Consider the following 13,503-nt stretch of genomic DNA (forward strand, 5'->3'; position numbering starts at 1 on the left):
ATCATTTGAGGCCAGGAGTTCGAGACCATTTTGGCCAATGTGGTGAAATCCCATCTCTACTAAAAATACAAAAAACTAGCTGGGCATGGTGGTGCATGTCTGTAATCCAGCTACTCAGGAGGCTGAGGCATGAGAATCACTTGAACCCGGGAGGCGGAGGTTGCAGTGAGCCAAGAACACCCCACTCCACTCCAGCCTGGGCAACAGAGTGAGACTCTGTCAAAAACAAAAACAAAACGAAAAAAAACTAGTAATAACTCACTCATAACATTCACAAACTTCAGGGAGTTGGGTCTTTTTAGTTATAATTTTACAGATGAAGCAACGCTCAGAAACATGAAGTGACTTGGCTAAGATCACTCAGCCAGTAAGTAGCAGTTGCTAAGAATAGAGCCTGGATTGGCCGGGTGCAGTGGCTCACACCTGTAATTCCAGCACTTTGGGAGGCTGAGGCGGGAGGATCATGAGGTCAGCGGATCAAGACCATCCTAACTAACATGGTGAAACCCCATCTCTACTAAAAATACAAAAAATTAGCCGGTCATGGTGGTGGGTGCCTATAGTCCCAGCTACTCAAGAGGTTGAGGCAGGAGAATGGAGGCAGGAGAATGGAGGCAGGAGAATCACTTGAACCTGAGAGGCAGAGCTTGCAGTGAGCTGAGATAGGGCCACTGCACTCCAGCCTGGGCAAGAGAGCAAGATTCAGTCACACACACACACACACAAAAAAAGAATAGAGCCTGGATCTTTCTCCTTGTATATAGGGAATGTGGACATGAGCTACTGAAAGTGTAGTCAATGGATCAGCAACATTCTGTGAACTGTTTTAACCAATCCTCAAGGAGATAAAGACCTTCCCTGTAAATCAGCTGCTCTACCAAGCACACCGCTTAGTTCAACTATGTTGTATCTGAAAAATGTTCCCAAGAATTATCAGTGAGCAGTTTGAACTTACCTACTTCAACCCTGTTAACACTAGCAAATATCAACTGTCATCATAAAGAACTGAAATACTGACACAGTAAATGAATAAACGTTAAGACATGGCTTCCAATTTTTAACACATACCATATCTACATGCATGGAATTCCTGTCAGCCTCACTATAAACTGCCACAGACTGTACACCCAGTTTTCTGGCTGTGCGCATCACCCTGCAGGCAATTTCTCCTCTGTTTGCAATGAGGACCTTGGTAATGTTTCTTCCTGTTTAAAACACCATGAAAATCACACAGAAATGTTACTAGAGAGCAAAGAATGAGAATGAGAATACGATATTAACTGGCTGATAAGGACTCGAACTGGTAAGTTCAGACTTTTTGGTAAAACTAGCAAAACTGAGCCCAAAATGACCACTTTAACTAATATTAGACAGTGCACTTCTTTTCACTGAAATTCAAGATGCTCATTAACATAAATTACTCAGCCTTTTTAACTTAAAATACAAAGCAACACAAAATAAAATTAAAAGATGCTTTGTTATGCCAAGGATCAAATTATAATAGTGCTAAAAATTATCATCATTAATAATAACAAATCTTTACTTTATTATTTATTTATTTATTTATTTATTTTTGAGACAGTGTTTTGCTCCTGTCCCCCAGGCTGGAGTGCAATGGTGCGATCTCAGCTCACTGCAACCTCCACCTCCCAGGGTCAAGCAATTCGCCTGCTTCAGCCTCCTGAGTAGCTGAAATTACAGGTGCCTGCCACCACACCCAGCTAATTTTTGTATTTTTAGTAAAGACAGGGTTTCACCACATTGGCCAGGTTGGTCTTGAACTCCTGACCTCAGGTGATCCACCCGCCTTGGCCTCCCAAAGTGCTGGGATTACAGGTGTGAGCCACCACATCCGGCCAATAATAACTAATCTTTAATAAGCACTTTCTGTGCCTCAGGTCCTGTGCTAAAGACTCAACATTGACTTAAATTTTCACAATAATCATAATGAAATAGATACTATCATTGTTATGTCAATTTTAAAGATGAAGAAATTAATGCTGAAAGAGCTATTATTTTCCCAAAATTACACAGCTAAAGGAAGAATCCAGGATTTCAACCTAGATCTGCATCACTCCAGAATTTAACGTCTCAGTTACTCTGCTCCTCTGCCTCTACCCCTACGTACACAGGTGTGTGTGGTTCTCCTGCAAAACAAGTGACTCTTGTACTAGTCTACTGGCATGGCACCATAATGACAAGCTACTGCATATATAAAATGTACTTCTAATATCACACATGAAATAAATGTTCTTTGACAGTTCATAATAAAGTTATTTATTAAATAGAATCCAAAGGCTCAACATAATAAAGTTATTTCTTCTTTAAAAAAAAAATAAGGTTGCACCCAATTCAAAAGTGTTTTTCCATGGGGCTCTATAGAGCCCAAGAGTTGTCACAGGGGCTGATGGATGACACATGTATGACTGTGGGCAGGGGAAGGAGAGCAGGGTAGCGAGAGGGTTATACCCATTCAGCTGGAAGTTATACTTTATTACACTTTTATATGTTTTATAATTGGGAATTCCATGTTAAAGTTTATTTGGAAAAAAAGGTTTTGCTACTTAAAACAGCTTTTTCAAAGCACTTCTTTAGACCATCGTAGTTATGATTTTCCAATGCAATACACTAAGAAGGTCAAACAGACAGAAAGAACAACACAGATATAAAATGTTCTCCATTATTGCCCTCTGTATTTTATTTATTTATTTATTTTACTTTTTTTTTTTTTGAGACGGAGTCTTGCACTGTCACCCAGGCTGGAGTGCAGTGGCATGATCTTGGCTGACTGCAACCCACGACGCCTCCCGGGTTCAAGCGATTCTCCTGCCTCAGCCTCCCAAGTATCTGGGATTACAGGCACCCGCCACCGTACACCTGGCTAATTTTTGTATTTTTTAGTAGACGCAGGGTTTCACCATGTTGTCCAGGCTGGTCTTGAACTCCTGACCTCAGGTGATCTGTGATTTGCTTTCTAGGAAACTGATTTGCTTTCTAGGAAACCAATTTGCTTTCTAGGCTCACCAGGGCGAGTATTAAAGGACCAGCGAGTAGGCAAAACTAGGAGCAAAACTGCAAATTTATTTTTTGGTCAGCCAGCTTTGTGGGGGAGGGGTGAGGTCCCTCGGTCTCCAGCAGGGAAGGCCAGGGGAGTCACCCGGTGGAGCTCTCGGGCGAGGTTCCTAATGCAGTCCGACAGGAGTGGGGGCTGAGGAAGTTCGCCAAGCGTGCCTACGGGGAGCAGCTTTTATGTCCCGGGCCTGGGAGTGGGAGGGCAGTGGGCGGGACATAGGCAGGTCGGGCCGGGGGTGGTAGGCGTGGCAGGCGTGGCTAGGCGGTTCCGGTTTTTCTCCCTCGGAGGTCGGGTTGCGCCTGCGCAGTGGACCCGCGTCTTTCCCGGGCGCAGGAAAGTTGACGGTGAAGAACCCGGAACTGCGCCATCTTGCCTCCCTTCGTCCAAACAATCTGCCCACCTCAGCCTCCCAAACTGCTGGGATACAGGCATGAGCCACTGCGCCCGGCTGCCCTCTGTATTTTAGACTTAACAGCAAGAGAGATTTGATATAAAAGAGGTGAAAACCATGACTTAACACTTCCTAGAAAATTGTCATGAAAATCCAAATTTTATAACTAATTCTATTACGCACATATTAAGGGATTAAACATTTCCCTTTCTTAAACACTTCCAATCTGAAGCAAAATCAAATAGAACAAAGTCTGTCAGTACCTGTGGTTGTTGTGTACTTCATGGTTCTTTGCCTCCACACCCATGTCCTATAACATAAATCCAAAAGGAATTATAATTAAACAGAATAGGCAACGCAATTGTTCTTTCAAAAGAATTTCAGTTTCTTAAAACATGAAACCTTAAGTCAACTAACAGTGCTTTAGTAAGGCTTTCTTAGTGGGTAGAAAACTAACCTAGAGCTCAAGCCTGTAATCCCAGCACTTTGGGAGGCCGAGACGGGCGGATCACGAGGTCAGGAGATCGAGACCATCCTGGCTAACATGGTGAAACCCCATCTCTACTAAAAATACAAAAAACTAGCCGGGCGAGGTGGCAGGCACCTGTAGTCCCAGCTACGTGGGAGGCTGAGGCAGGAGAATGGCATAAAAACCCAGGAGGCGCAGCTTGCAGTGAGCTGAGATCCGGCCACTGCACTCCAGCCTGGGCGACAGAGCAAGACTCCGTCTCAAAAAAAAAAAAAAGAAAGAAAACTAATCTAGAACTCAAGAGTCAGAGATCTGGCTGTTTTCCTTTGTACTACCTGTCCTTGAATGAGTCACCTAGCTGCTTGTTCCTGTGGGGAAAAGAGAGGTCAGCCTGTTACTGTGTCTATATAGAAAGAAGTAGATTGAAGAGACTCCATTTGGTTCTGTATTTGAGATGCTGTTAATCTGTGACCCTCCCCCAACTTTGTCCTTGCAAGAGATATGTGCTGTGGTGACTTAAGGTTTAAAGGATTTTGGGCTGTACAGAATGTGCTTTGTTAAACAAGTGCCTAAAGGCTGCTTGTGGTTAAAGGTCATCACCATTCTCCTAATCTCAAGTAAGAGAAAAACATTTGTCTCCTGCCCGTCCCTGGGCAATGGAACATCTCCCTGTAAAACCCATTGTGTGCTTTGTTTACTGAGCAAGAAGAAAACCGCCTTTAGGAATAAGGTGGGACTTGCTGGAGCAATGCTGCTAAAAGGTTTATGGAGATGTTTGCATATGCATCTCAAGGCACAGCATTTTCCTTTAAACTTATTCATGTCACAGAGAATTTTTGTTCTTATGTCTTACTGCTGATTTCCTCCCTAAAACGATCCTATTGTCCAGCCACTCCCTTATGTTTAAGATGGTAAAGATAATTATCAATAAATACTAAGGGAACTCAGAGACCGGTGCCTGCGTGGGTCCTCTGCCCACTTTTCTTTCTCTATACTTTGTCTCTGTGTCCTATTTCTTTTCTAAAGTCTCTCGTTCCACCTAATGAGAAACACCCACAGGTGTGGAGGGGCAGGCCACCCCTTCAGTTCCTGAGCTATCATAAGACCACAGAGTCAGAGATGATTAAAGAACCAAGGTATACCAACATCATCTAGTTTAGCTTTTTTGAAACCTTTTTGGCTACTACTCACAATACAAACCACCGAGGACACACACTTAATGAAAACAGATGTTTTGTTAAAAATGACTCATTCTGCCTTTTGGTACTTTCAGTTGTATCCTATTTTATTAAAATATGTTGGTCAATCTACAGTTTGAAAAATACCAATCAAGTTGAAACATGAGACATGTTTAAAAAGTAAGACCAGAGAAATAAACGGAAGTTAAACAGGGGCAGCAGAAAGAATGTTGGCTGTGGGACCAGAAGAGCTGCGTTCTCATCCGAGTCCCTCCAATGACCAGCTTGCCCAGAGTCGAGTCACTTTACATCAGTGTTTCTCAAACTTTTTTTCATTATTACTCTCCTAATGAGAAAACTTGTAAAAGATTTTATTCCTTGCAGGAAGGGTGGGGTACAGTTGAGCTTAGGTAAGCCGTAAACCATGAAAAAAATCTAAGATTTTCTGGCTCTCCCAAGATTCAATTTCCATCCTTTAACGGTGATATCATCCCAGTTGAGGATGTGAAAGAACACATTCCTCAACACATCACAGCCTTGAGCGCATCACATCCCCCCATATGCCTCCACTTCCTGGGCCCGACACAAACACATCACAGCCTTGAGCACATCACATCCCCCCATATGCCTCCACTTCCTGGGCCCAACACAAAACACATCACAGCCTTGAGCACATCACATCCCCCCATATGCCTGCCCGACACAAACACATTAAGAAAAACAACACCTGGAGAAGCTCCAATAAGGTTACAACCGTTTGTAAAAGCGCAGGAACCAATAAGAAGGCTGCTAAAAGCATAACTTAACATTAACATGTAAACCAATTGTAATGCTGTAGCCTAGAGAAATGCCTTGTTCCTCTGTAACCTGACAAGTCCTGTTTACCTCGAGCTATAAAAAGCAAGCGCACGCATTGTTTGGGGCCCTCTTGAATGCTGTGTTACGGAGGGACCAAGTTTGAACTTGCATTAAAGATCCTTGCCGCTTGGCTTTGACTCTGGACTCTGGTGGTCTTCTTTGGGGAATAAACGGTCTGGGCATAACACATGCAAGATTTAATATCTTGGGCTTCAGTGTTCTCACACATGAGATGAGACTGTAAGAGGTGATCTTGAAGGTACCTCTCAGTTTTAAAAGTATTATATAATGCTCTGTCGCCCAGGCTGGAGGCAGTGGCGGATCTCAGCTCACTGCAAGCTGCGCCTCCTGGGTTTTTATGCCATTCTCTGCCTCAGCCTCCCACGTAGCTGGGACTACAGGTGCCCACCACCTCGCCGGCTAGTTTTTTGTATTTTAGTAGAGATGGGTTTCACCATGAGCCAGATGGTCTCGATCTCCTGACCTCGTGATCCGCCCGTCTCGGCCTCCCAAAGTGCTGGGATTACAGGCTTGAGCTCTAGGTTAGTTTTCTACCCACTAAGAAAGCCTTACTAAAGCACTGTTAGTTGACTTAAGGTTTCATGTTTTAAGAAACTGAAATTCTTTTGAATTCAAGTCCTTGTACTAAAAGAAAATGAAATGGGGAGACAAGATGACTTGAGGTATCTTAACGAGGTAGAAATCTCAACAATTTTTAAGTTTCATGATACCTGTTGATAAAATAAGGTAACAATGAACCATTAACCAAGAGCTGACAGAAAACAGGCCAGATTCACTTTAGGAACAAAAAAGTATAACATCTATTAAGTTTCAGCTAAAGAGGTTAAGCGGGCTGGGGACAGTGGCTCACGCCTGTAATCTCAGCACTTTGGGAGGCTGAGGCTGGGAGATCACCTGAGGTCGGGAGTTCGAGACCAGCCTGGCCAATATGGTGAAACCCCACCTCTACTAACAATACAAAAATTAGCCAGGTGTGGTGGTGCATGCCTGTAATCCCAGCTACTTGGGAGGCTAAGGTAGGAGAATCACTTGAACTTGGGAGGCGGGGGTTGCAGTGAGCCAACATCACGCCACTACACTCCAGCCTGGGTGACAGATTTAGACTCCGTCTCAAAAATAAATAAGTAAATAAAAATTTTAACAATTTAAAAAAGCATAGGCAGGGAAACCAACAAATTACAGAAGCAATTCCACCTATCTTTTTGTCTATACCTAGAAGATGTGGTTATAAAGGACTAACTAACCATTTTAGATTATTCACAAAGCACAAGATAAAAGCACAGCATGTGCATTAGAAACTATGTGACTAGGCAATAGTATATACATACTATGTATATGATTATGTAGTTGAGCAGGACTAGTATTTCACTGGAACCAAGATGCAGGAGATACCTACACATCTATATGCATCTATACACTCATTGCCCTACAAAGCACACTCAGATGCTGCCATCCATGAGGAGCTGCTGGGAAGACCCACAGCTTTGGCAGGAGAGTTCCATGAGCTGGCTTCCTCAGGAGGTTGCTGCTTTCCCACACCTTTCCACTTCAGCTGACCTTACCTTCTTGATCATGAAGGAGGGGGATCATCTTTCCTGATCTTTATGAAGTATTTTCTAGCTCATAGCATCATCTTCCCTTCACATTCTTCAGATAGGCTTCTGACACGTTTCAAGGCCTATTCTGGGCAGATTTATCTATTAAATGGTTGTTTGTTGGTAAAGGTAGCTTAAGACTGATTAAGTTTCAAGGCTACTGTTGACCTAAAGCTTTCTTTTACAATCTTCTAGTGAAGACAGAAGAAAGGAGGCAGGGGGAAAGAGGGAGAGGGAGAGGGAGAGAGAGGGAGAGAGGGAGGGAGGGAGAGAGAGAGAGAGCCCACTTAACTATAATCCTCTATCCCAACAACGTTCTGATCGTCTATTCCATTTTTCACAATTTTCTAAGCTGCAACTTAAAAGCAATGGCTTAAACAAGATTAAGAAGCTGCTTCCCTGATTCAAGGTGGCTCTATACCAGCTTATTGTCATGTCTACAATTCTGCCACTAGAAATTATTTTCTCTGAGCTACTAGAGATTCGTAACATAAAAATAGTGTAAACTATCTGCACTGTTAAGATTTTTTTTTTGTTTTGAGATGGGATGTTACCTAGGATGGAGTACAGTGTTGTGATCATGGCACACTATGGCCTGGAACCCCTGGGCTCAAGCTGTCCTCACCCTCCTCATCCTCCCAAGTAGCTGTGGCTACAAGTGTGTGCCACTACGCCTGGCTAATTTTTTAACGTTTTGTAAAGATGAAGCCTCACTATGTTGCCCAGGCTCGTCTTGAACTCTTGAGCTCAAGCAATCCTCCCACCTTGGATCCCACAGTGATGAGAAAGTGCTAAGAAAACAGGCATGAAGCAACTCTCCTGGCGAAGAGTTTTACTTCTATAAGCCATTAACAACTCTTAACACTCTCCAGGGTGACATACTTGAAGACAGTTCTATAGACAATAGCTAAGCTTTGAAAGGGAAGAGAGAGAGAAAATGGGTCTATGGTACTAACCTGAAGAGCCCTGGAAACCTAAGGAAAGAAAAACCAGAACAAAAAGAACATTAACATTACTTTCACCAACTTGTTTGTTTTAAATGGAGTCTCACTCTGTCGCCCAGGCTGGAGTACAGTGGCGCGATCTCAGCTCACTGCAAGCTCCGCCTCCTGGGTTCACGCCATTCCCCTGCCTCAGCCTCCTGAGTAGCTGGGACTACAAGCGGGACTACAGACCTACAGGCGCGCGCCACCACGCCCGGCTAATTTTTTTGTATTTTTTTTTTAGTAGAAAAAAATCCTGTGTTAGCCAGGATGGTCTTGATCTCCTGACCTCGTGATCTGCCCGTCTCAGCCTCCCAAAGTGCTAGGATTACAGGCGTGAGCCACCACGCCCAGCCAACTTGCCACAACTTTCTTATGTTTCTCTTGAGCACTCCTACAATTAAGTAACTAAAAAGGACATCTACAATATTTCTGGAAAAAGCAAGCAAACGTTCATTTAAATGGTTGAGTTTGCGTTTATAGACTGATTTTATATACGAGATTGTGCTTAAATCTCATTCCATGAGTTAATTCATTTAATTTTCACAACCCAAGGTACTAGTATCATCTCCAAGGTGAGAAAATTAAAGAAGAAATATTAAGTAACTTACCCAAAGTCACACACCTAGTGAGTAGCTAAGACCCCAGCCTTGACTGCAGAGTCTGTGCCCTTGAACACTAAACTGTCAATCTTTCCAGAATAATGGAGAATGATAACCATGAAGCAAAAGAAGACAAAGAAGCAAGCTATCTACAAGCCTGAGGGTGTTTCCACTGCCAGAGTTATTGCCACCAAAGCTTAGAGCTCAAAATTTGAAACAGAGCTGGAGTCAGGTGAGCTAGACTGTGTCATCTGATAGCGTTGTTCAAACTTGGGTACAAGAGTTTTTGACAAAATAATTTCCCAGCTCTGTGGGAGGTACATTTGCTCTTCTTGACAACTTCATTCCTTCTAACAAAGAGAATGAACTCCAGGAGTCTTTTTCTGAACCGGACACCTGATGGGGCACAGCTGAACTGAAAAAGGCTTTGAGGGCATCCTGGCCCCTTTTCTTAATAGCTGTGTTCCATTGAGCAAGTCGTTGATCCCTTCGGGCTTCCCCGGAACCGGATTATAACAACGCTCCCACCTAAGAGGTGCTGCGAAAGCCCGATGCAAACGGCTACGAGCTGCAGCGACGGCGAGGGGAGCCTGGAGGATGGTGGGCCCAGTCCTCAGAAATGGAAAACCGGAAGCCAACGGCGCGCTGAAGCGTGGATGTGCGGAAGCCGGGAAAAAGGGAAGACTAGTGGGGATGTCTTCCTCCCGACGCCGTGACTGCCAGCAGACCCGCCCCGCGAAAGGGGCTGGGGTTTTTCTACCGTCCTCCCCACCCCGACCCTGGGTCGTGCCGCACCTCCCACCGCTCACTCAGGTCGGTGCACCCTCGCTCCCGCTCCGCTTCTGCCCACTGCGCCACGGTCCCTCCACCCACCTCGGCGGCAGGAGCAGGCTCGGGAGACGATGCCACCGGTTCCTCTCCGCCGCCACCAGCAGGACCGACACCGCAGAGGCCGCCGCCATGTCTCTGGAGCCCGGCCGCTCCACGACTCCCCAGCACAGAGGCGGCTGAGTCCCACAAGCCAAACCCTTCCTTTCACTCCGAAGCCTCGTGACCCCCACCGGCCACCGTCGGAGCCTGAGCCTAGCTTTGGGCTGATCCAAGAATGTGAGGGCGTCTCCAGGAACACCAATCAAAGACCAGAGCCCAGCTTCAGTAGCGACGATTGGACAGTCTGGCCACGTGCTCGTGGGGGGGTGTGGCCTTTGTTTCTGCGCCCCGTGGGGCCTGCGCCGACTTCAGGCAACGGTGTTCTCGGTCCTCCGCTTCCTGGTGCCCTGTCACTGTTTCTTCCTGCAGCCCATGTAGTTCTTTTCTCTCGTCAGCTTCTGGAAGAAGAACCCTGGGGAAGAAGCCAAATGCGGATGGAGAGCAGGATACACAATTCTCTAGTGCTCTCGGGGATGAAAAAATAAATAAATAAATAAGCTAAAGTGAAAATCTTTAAACCACCTGAGCTTAAAACAGGTGTTCTAACGGACTATTGGGAAAAAGAGGACGTCAAAGAGCAAACTGAGGAATATCGAGAGAATAAAGAAACTGTAAACACTACATGCAGATGCTTCATGAGGAAAGCAGAAGGGAGAAATTAGGGAAGATAAAGGAAGAAATAAATGAATTCAGGAAACCAACTTCAAAAGACTAATAAACCCACAGGTTCACAAAAAATAAAATAGTTATCTAATCAGAAATAGAGAAAAATGTACATTTGATAAAAAACATAAGCAGGGTGAAATCACAGACATAGGAAACAAATTATAGATTTGTAAGATGCTAATTTTGCTTAATTAACTTCAAGTGAACTTAAAACTCTGGATGACCGAGGCGGGCGGATCACGAGATCAGGAGATCGAGACCATCCTGGCTAACATGGTGAAACCCCGTCTCTATTAAAAATACAAAAAATTAGCCGGGCGTGGTGGCAGGCGCCTGTAGTCCCAGCTACTCGGGAGGCTGAGGCAGGAGAATGGCGGGAACCCGGGAGGCGGAGCTTGCAGTGCGCCGAGATCGCGCCACTGCACTCCAGCCTGGGCGGCAGAGCGAGACTCCGTCTCAAAAAAAAAGAAAAAGAAAAAGAAAAAAACTCTGGATGAAATGGATGATGTTACAAGAAAATACATTTTATCGACCGGGCGCGGTGGCTCACGCCTGTAATCCCAGCACTTTGGGAGGCCGAGACGGGTGGATCACGAGGTCAGGAGATCGAGACCATCCTGGCTAACACGATGAAACCCCGTCTCTACTAAAAATACAAAAAATTAGCCGGGCGTGGTGACGGGCGCCTGTAGTCCCAGCTACTCAGGAGGCTGGGGCAGGAGAATGACCTGAACCCGGGAGGCAGAGGTTGCAGTGAGCCGAGATCGCGTCACTGCGCTCCGGCCTGGGTGACAGAGCCAGACTTTGTCTCAAAAAATAAAATAAAATAAGATAAAAATACAATTTATCAAAATAGATCCTGGAAGAGACAAAATGTAAGCAAACCATTACCATAGAAAAAATAGAGAAGTTTATGAAAGAACTACCTTTCTACCACCAAGACCCACTTTCACTTTCACCTTCACACCTAAAAGTTACAAAAGCCCTCCATGTCTTGCAAGAAAATTCCACACAAATGAGTAGTTGACTAAAATGCTATTAATTCTGTCCCAGAGCACAAAAAAGATGGAAGTCTTCCAAATTGTTTTTAAAAAGTAAACATAACTTTGATACCAAAATCAACAAAGATACCGTGCACACACACACGACAGACCAATTTCACTTATAAGTATCAGTGGAAAAATTCTAAATAAAATATTAACTGCTCTGGGTCCTGTGGCTCATGTCTTGTAACCCCATCACTTTGGGAGGCCAAGGTGGGAAGACTGCTTAAGCCTGGGCAACATAGTGAGACCCCCATCTGTAGAAGAAATTTTTTAAAAAACTGGGCATGATGAGGCACACCTGCAGTCCCAGCTACTCGGGAGACTGAGGCAGGATCACTTGAGCCCAGGAGTTTGAAGCTGCAGTGAGCTCTTATCATGCCACTATACTCCAGCCTGAGTAACAGGGTGAGAGAATGTCTCTAAAAAAAAAAGCAAAAAAAATTAACTGAAGTATCCTGTAGCATATGAAAAGAATAACACACTGTAAATAGGCAAGATTTATTCCAGAAGTGTAAGGATGATTCACTATTAAGAAATCAGTTAATAAAGGCCGGGCGCGGTGGCTCAAGCCTGTAATCCCAGCACTTTGGGAGGCCGAGGCGGACAGATCACGAGGTCAGGAGATCGAGGCCATCCTGGCTAACACAGTGAAACCCCGTCTCTACTAAAAAAAAAAAAAAAAAAAAAATACAAAAAAGTAGCCGGGCGAGGTGGCGGGCGCCTGTAGTCCCAGCTACTCGGGAGGCTGAGGCAGGAGAATGGCGTTAAAACCCGGGAGGCGGAGCTTGCAGTGAGCTGAGATCCGGCCACTGCACTCCAGCCTGGGCCACAGAGCGAGACTCTGTCTCAAAACAAAACAAAACAAACAAACAAAAAAAAAGAAATCAGTTAATAAAATGAATCATATTAATAGTTTAAAAGAGAAAAAAAATCTTATTATATTCACAGATGCTTAACAGATCATTGACAAAATCTGACATTCATTCTAGATTTTAAAACTCAGTAACTCAAAAAGTGATTGGGACAAGTGATTAGCCCTTTGGGAAAAAACGTTGGATCCCTACTCACTTCTTACACCTAACACCAAAATACTCCAAGTGGATAAAAGATTAAATATAAAAGGTGAAAGCATAAAAGTGCTAGAGGACATTTGGGAGGTCTTAGAGTAGAGAAAGTTTTTCCTCTTCTTTTTCTTCTTCTTCTTCTTTTTTTTTCTTTTGAGAGTGTCGCCCAGGTTGGAGTGCAATGGCATGATCTCGGCTCTCTGCAACCTCCCCCTGCAAGTTCAAATCATTCTCCTGTCTCAACCTCCCAAATAACTATGATGACAGGCATCCGCCACCATGCCTAGCTAATTTTTTGTATTTTTAGTAGAGACGGGGTTTCACCATGTTGGCCAGGCTGGTCTTGAACTCCCAACTTCAAGTGATCCACCTGCCTTGACCTCCCAAAGTGCTGGGATTACAGGCATGAGCCACTATGCCCAGCCAGAGAAAGCTTCTCTAAATATAACACAATACTCGGAGGCTATAATGGAAAAAAAAAGGAAGGATAACTTCAACTACATGAAAAAGTTTTAAAATCTGCACAGCAAAACATACACTTAGAGAGAGTCAAACAGCAAACAGAATAATTCTGCAACTCTTATCACAGATGAAGGGCTACTTTCCTTAATATATAAAGAATTATAA

The 13,503-nt window shown here is 44.3% G+C and overlaps 1 protein-coding gene across 6 annotated transcripts in view; it reads right to left on the reverse strand.

The window, feature by feature from the left end:
- The window catches only part of MCCC1 (methylcrotonoyl-CoA carboxylase 1), an 89,041-nt gene extending 78,767 nt beyond the window's left edge, over positions 1–10,274 (reverse strand). For 2 of the 6 annotated variants that reach the window (XM_033211813.1, XM_033211810.1), the window contains exons 1-4: positions 10,044–10,263; positions 8,542–8,559; positions 3,728–3,774; positions 1,069–1,205 (exon numbers count right to left, since the gene is read on the reverse strand). In XM_033211813.1, the coding sequence (XP_033067704.1) occupies positions 1,069–1,205; positions 3,728–3,774; positions 8,542–8,559; positions 10,044–10,132 (291 nt within the window). In that variant the 5' untranslated portion in view covers positions 10,133–10,263. Of the gene's footprint in view, positions 1–1,068; positions 1,206–3,727; positions 3,775–8,541; positions 8,560–9,179; positions 9,993–10,043 lie in introns of those variants that run through there. The other 4 variants (XM_033211811.1, XM_033211812.1, XM_033211814.1 and 1 more) reach the window with 4 other exon arrangements.
- Between the last annotated feature and the right edge of the window lie 3,229 nt (positions 10,275–13,503).

The sequence above is a fragment of the Trachypithecus francoisi genome, unplaced genomic scaffold (genome assembly GCF_009764315.1).
Source record: "Trachypithecus francoisi isolate TF-2019V2 unplaced genomic scaffold, Tfra_2.0 Lachesis_group0, whole genome shotgun sequence".
NCBI classification, from domain to species: domain Eukaryota; kingdom Metazoa; phylum Chordata; class Mammalia; order Primates; family Cercopithecidae; genus Trachypithecus; species Trachypithecus francoisi.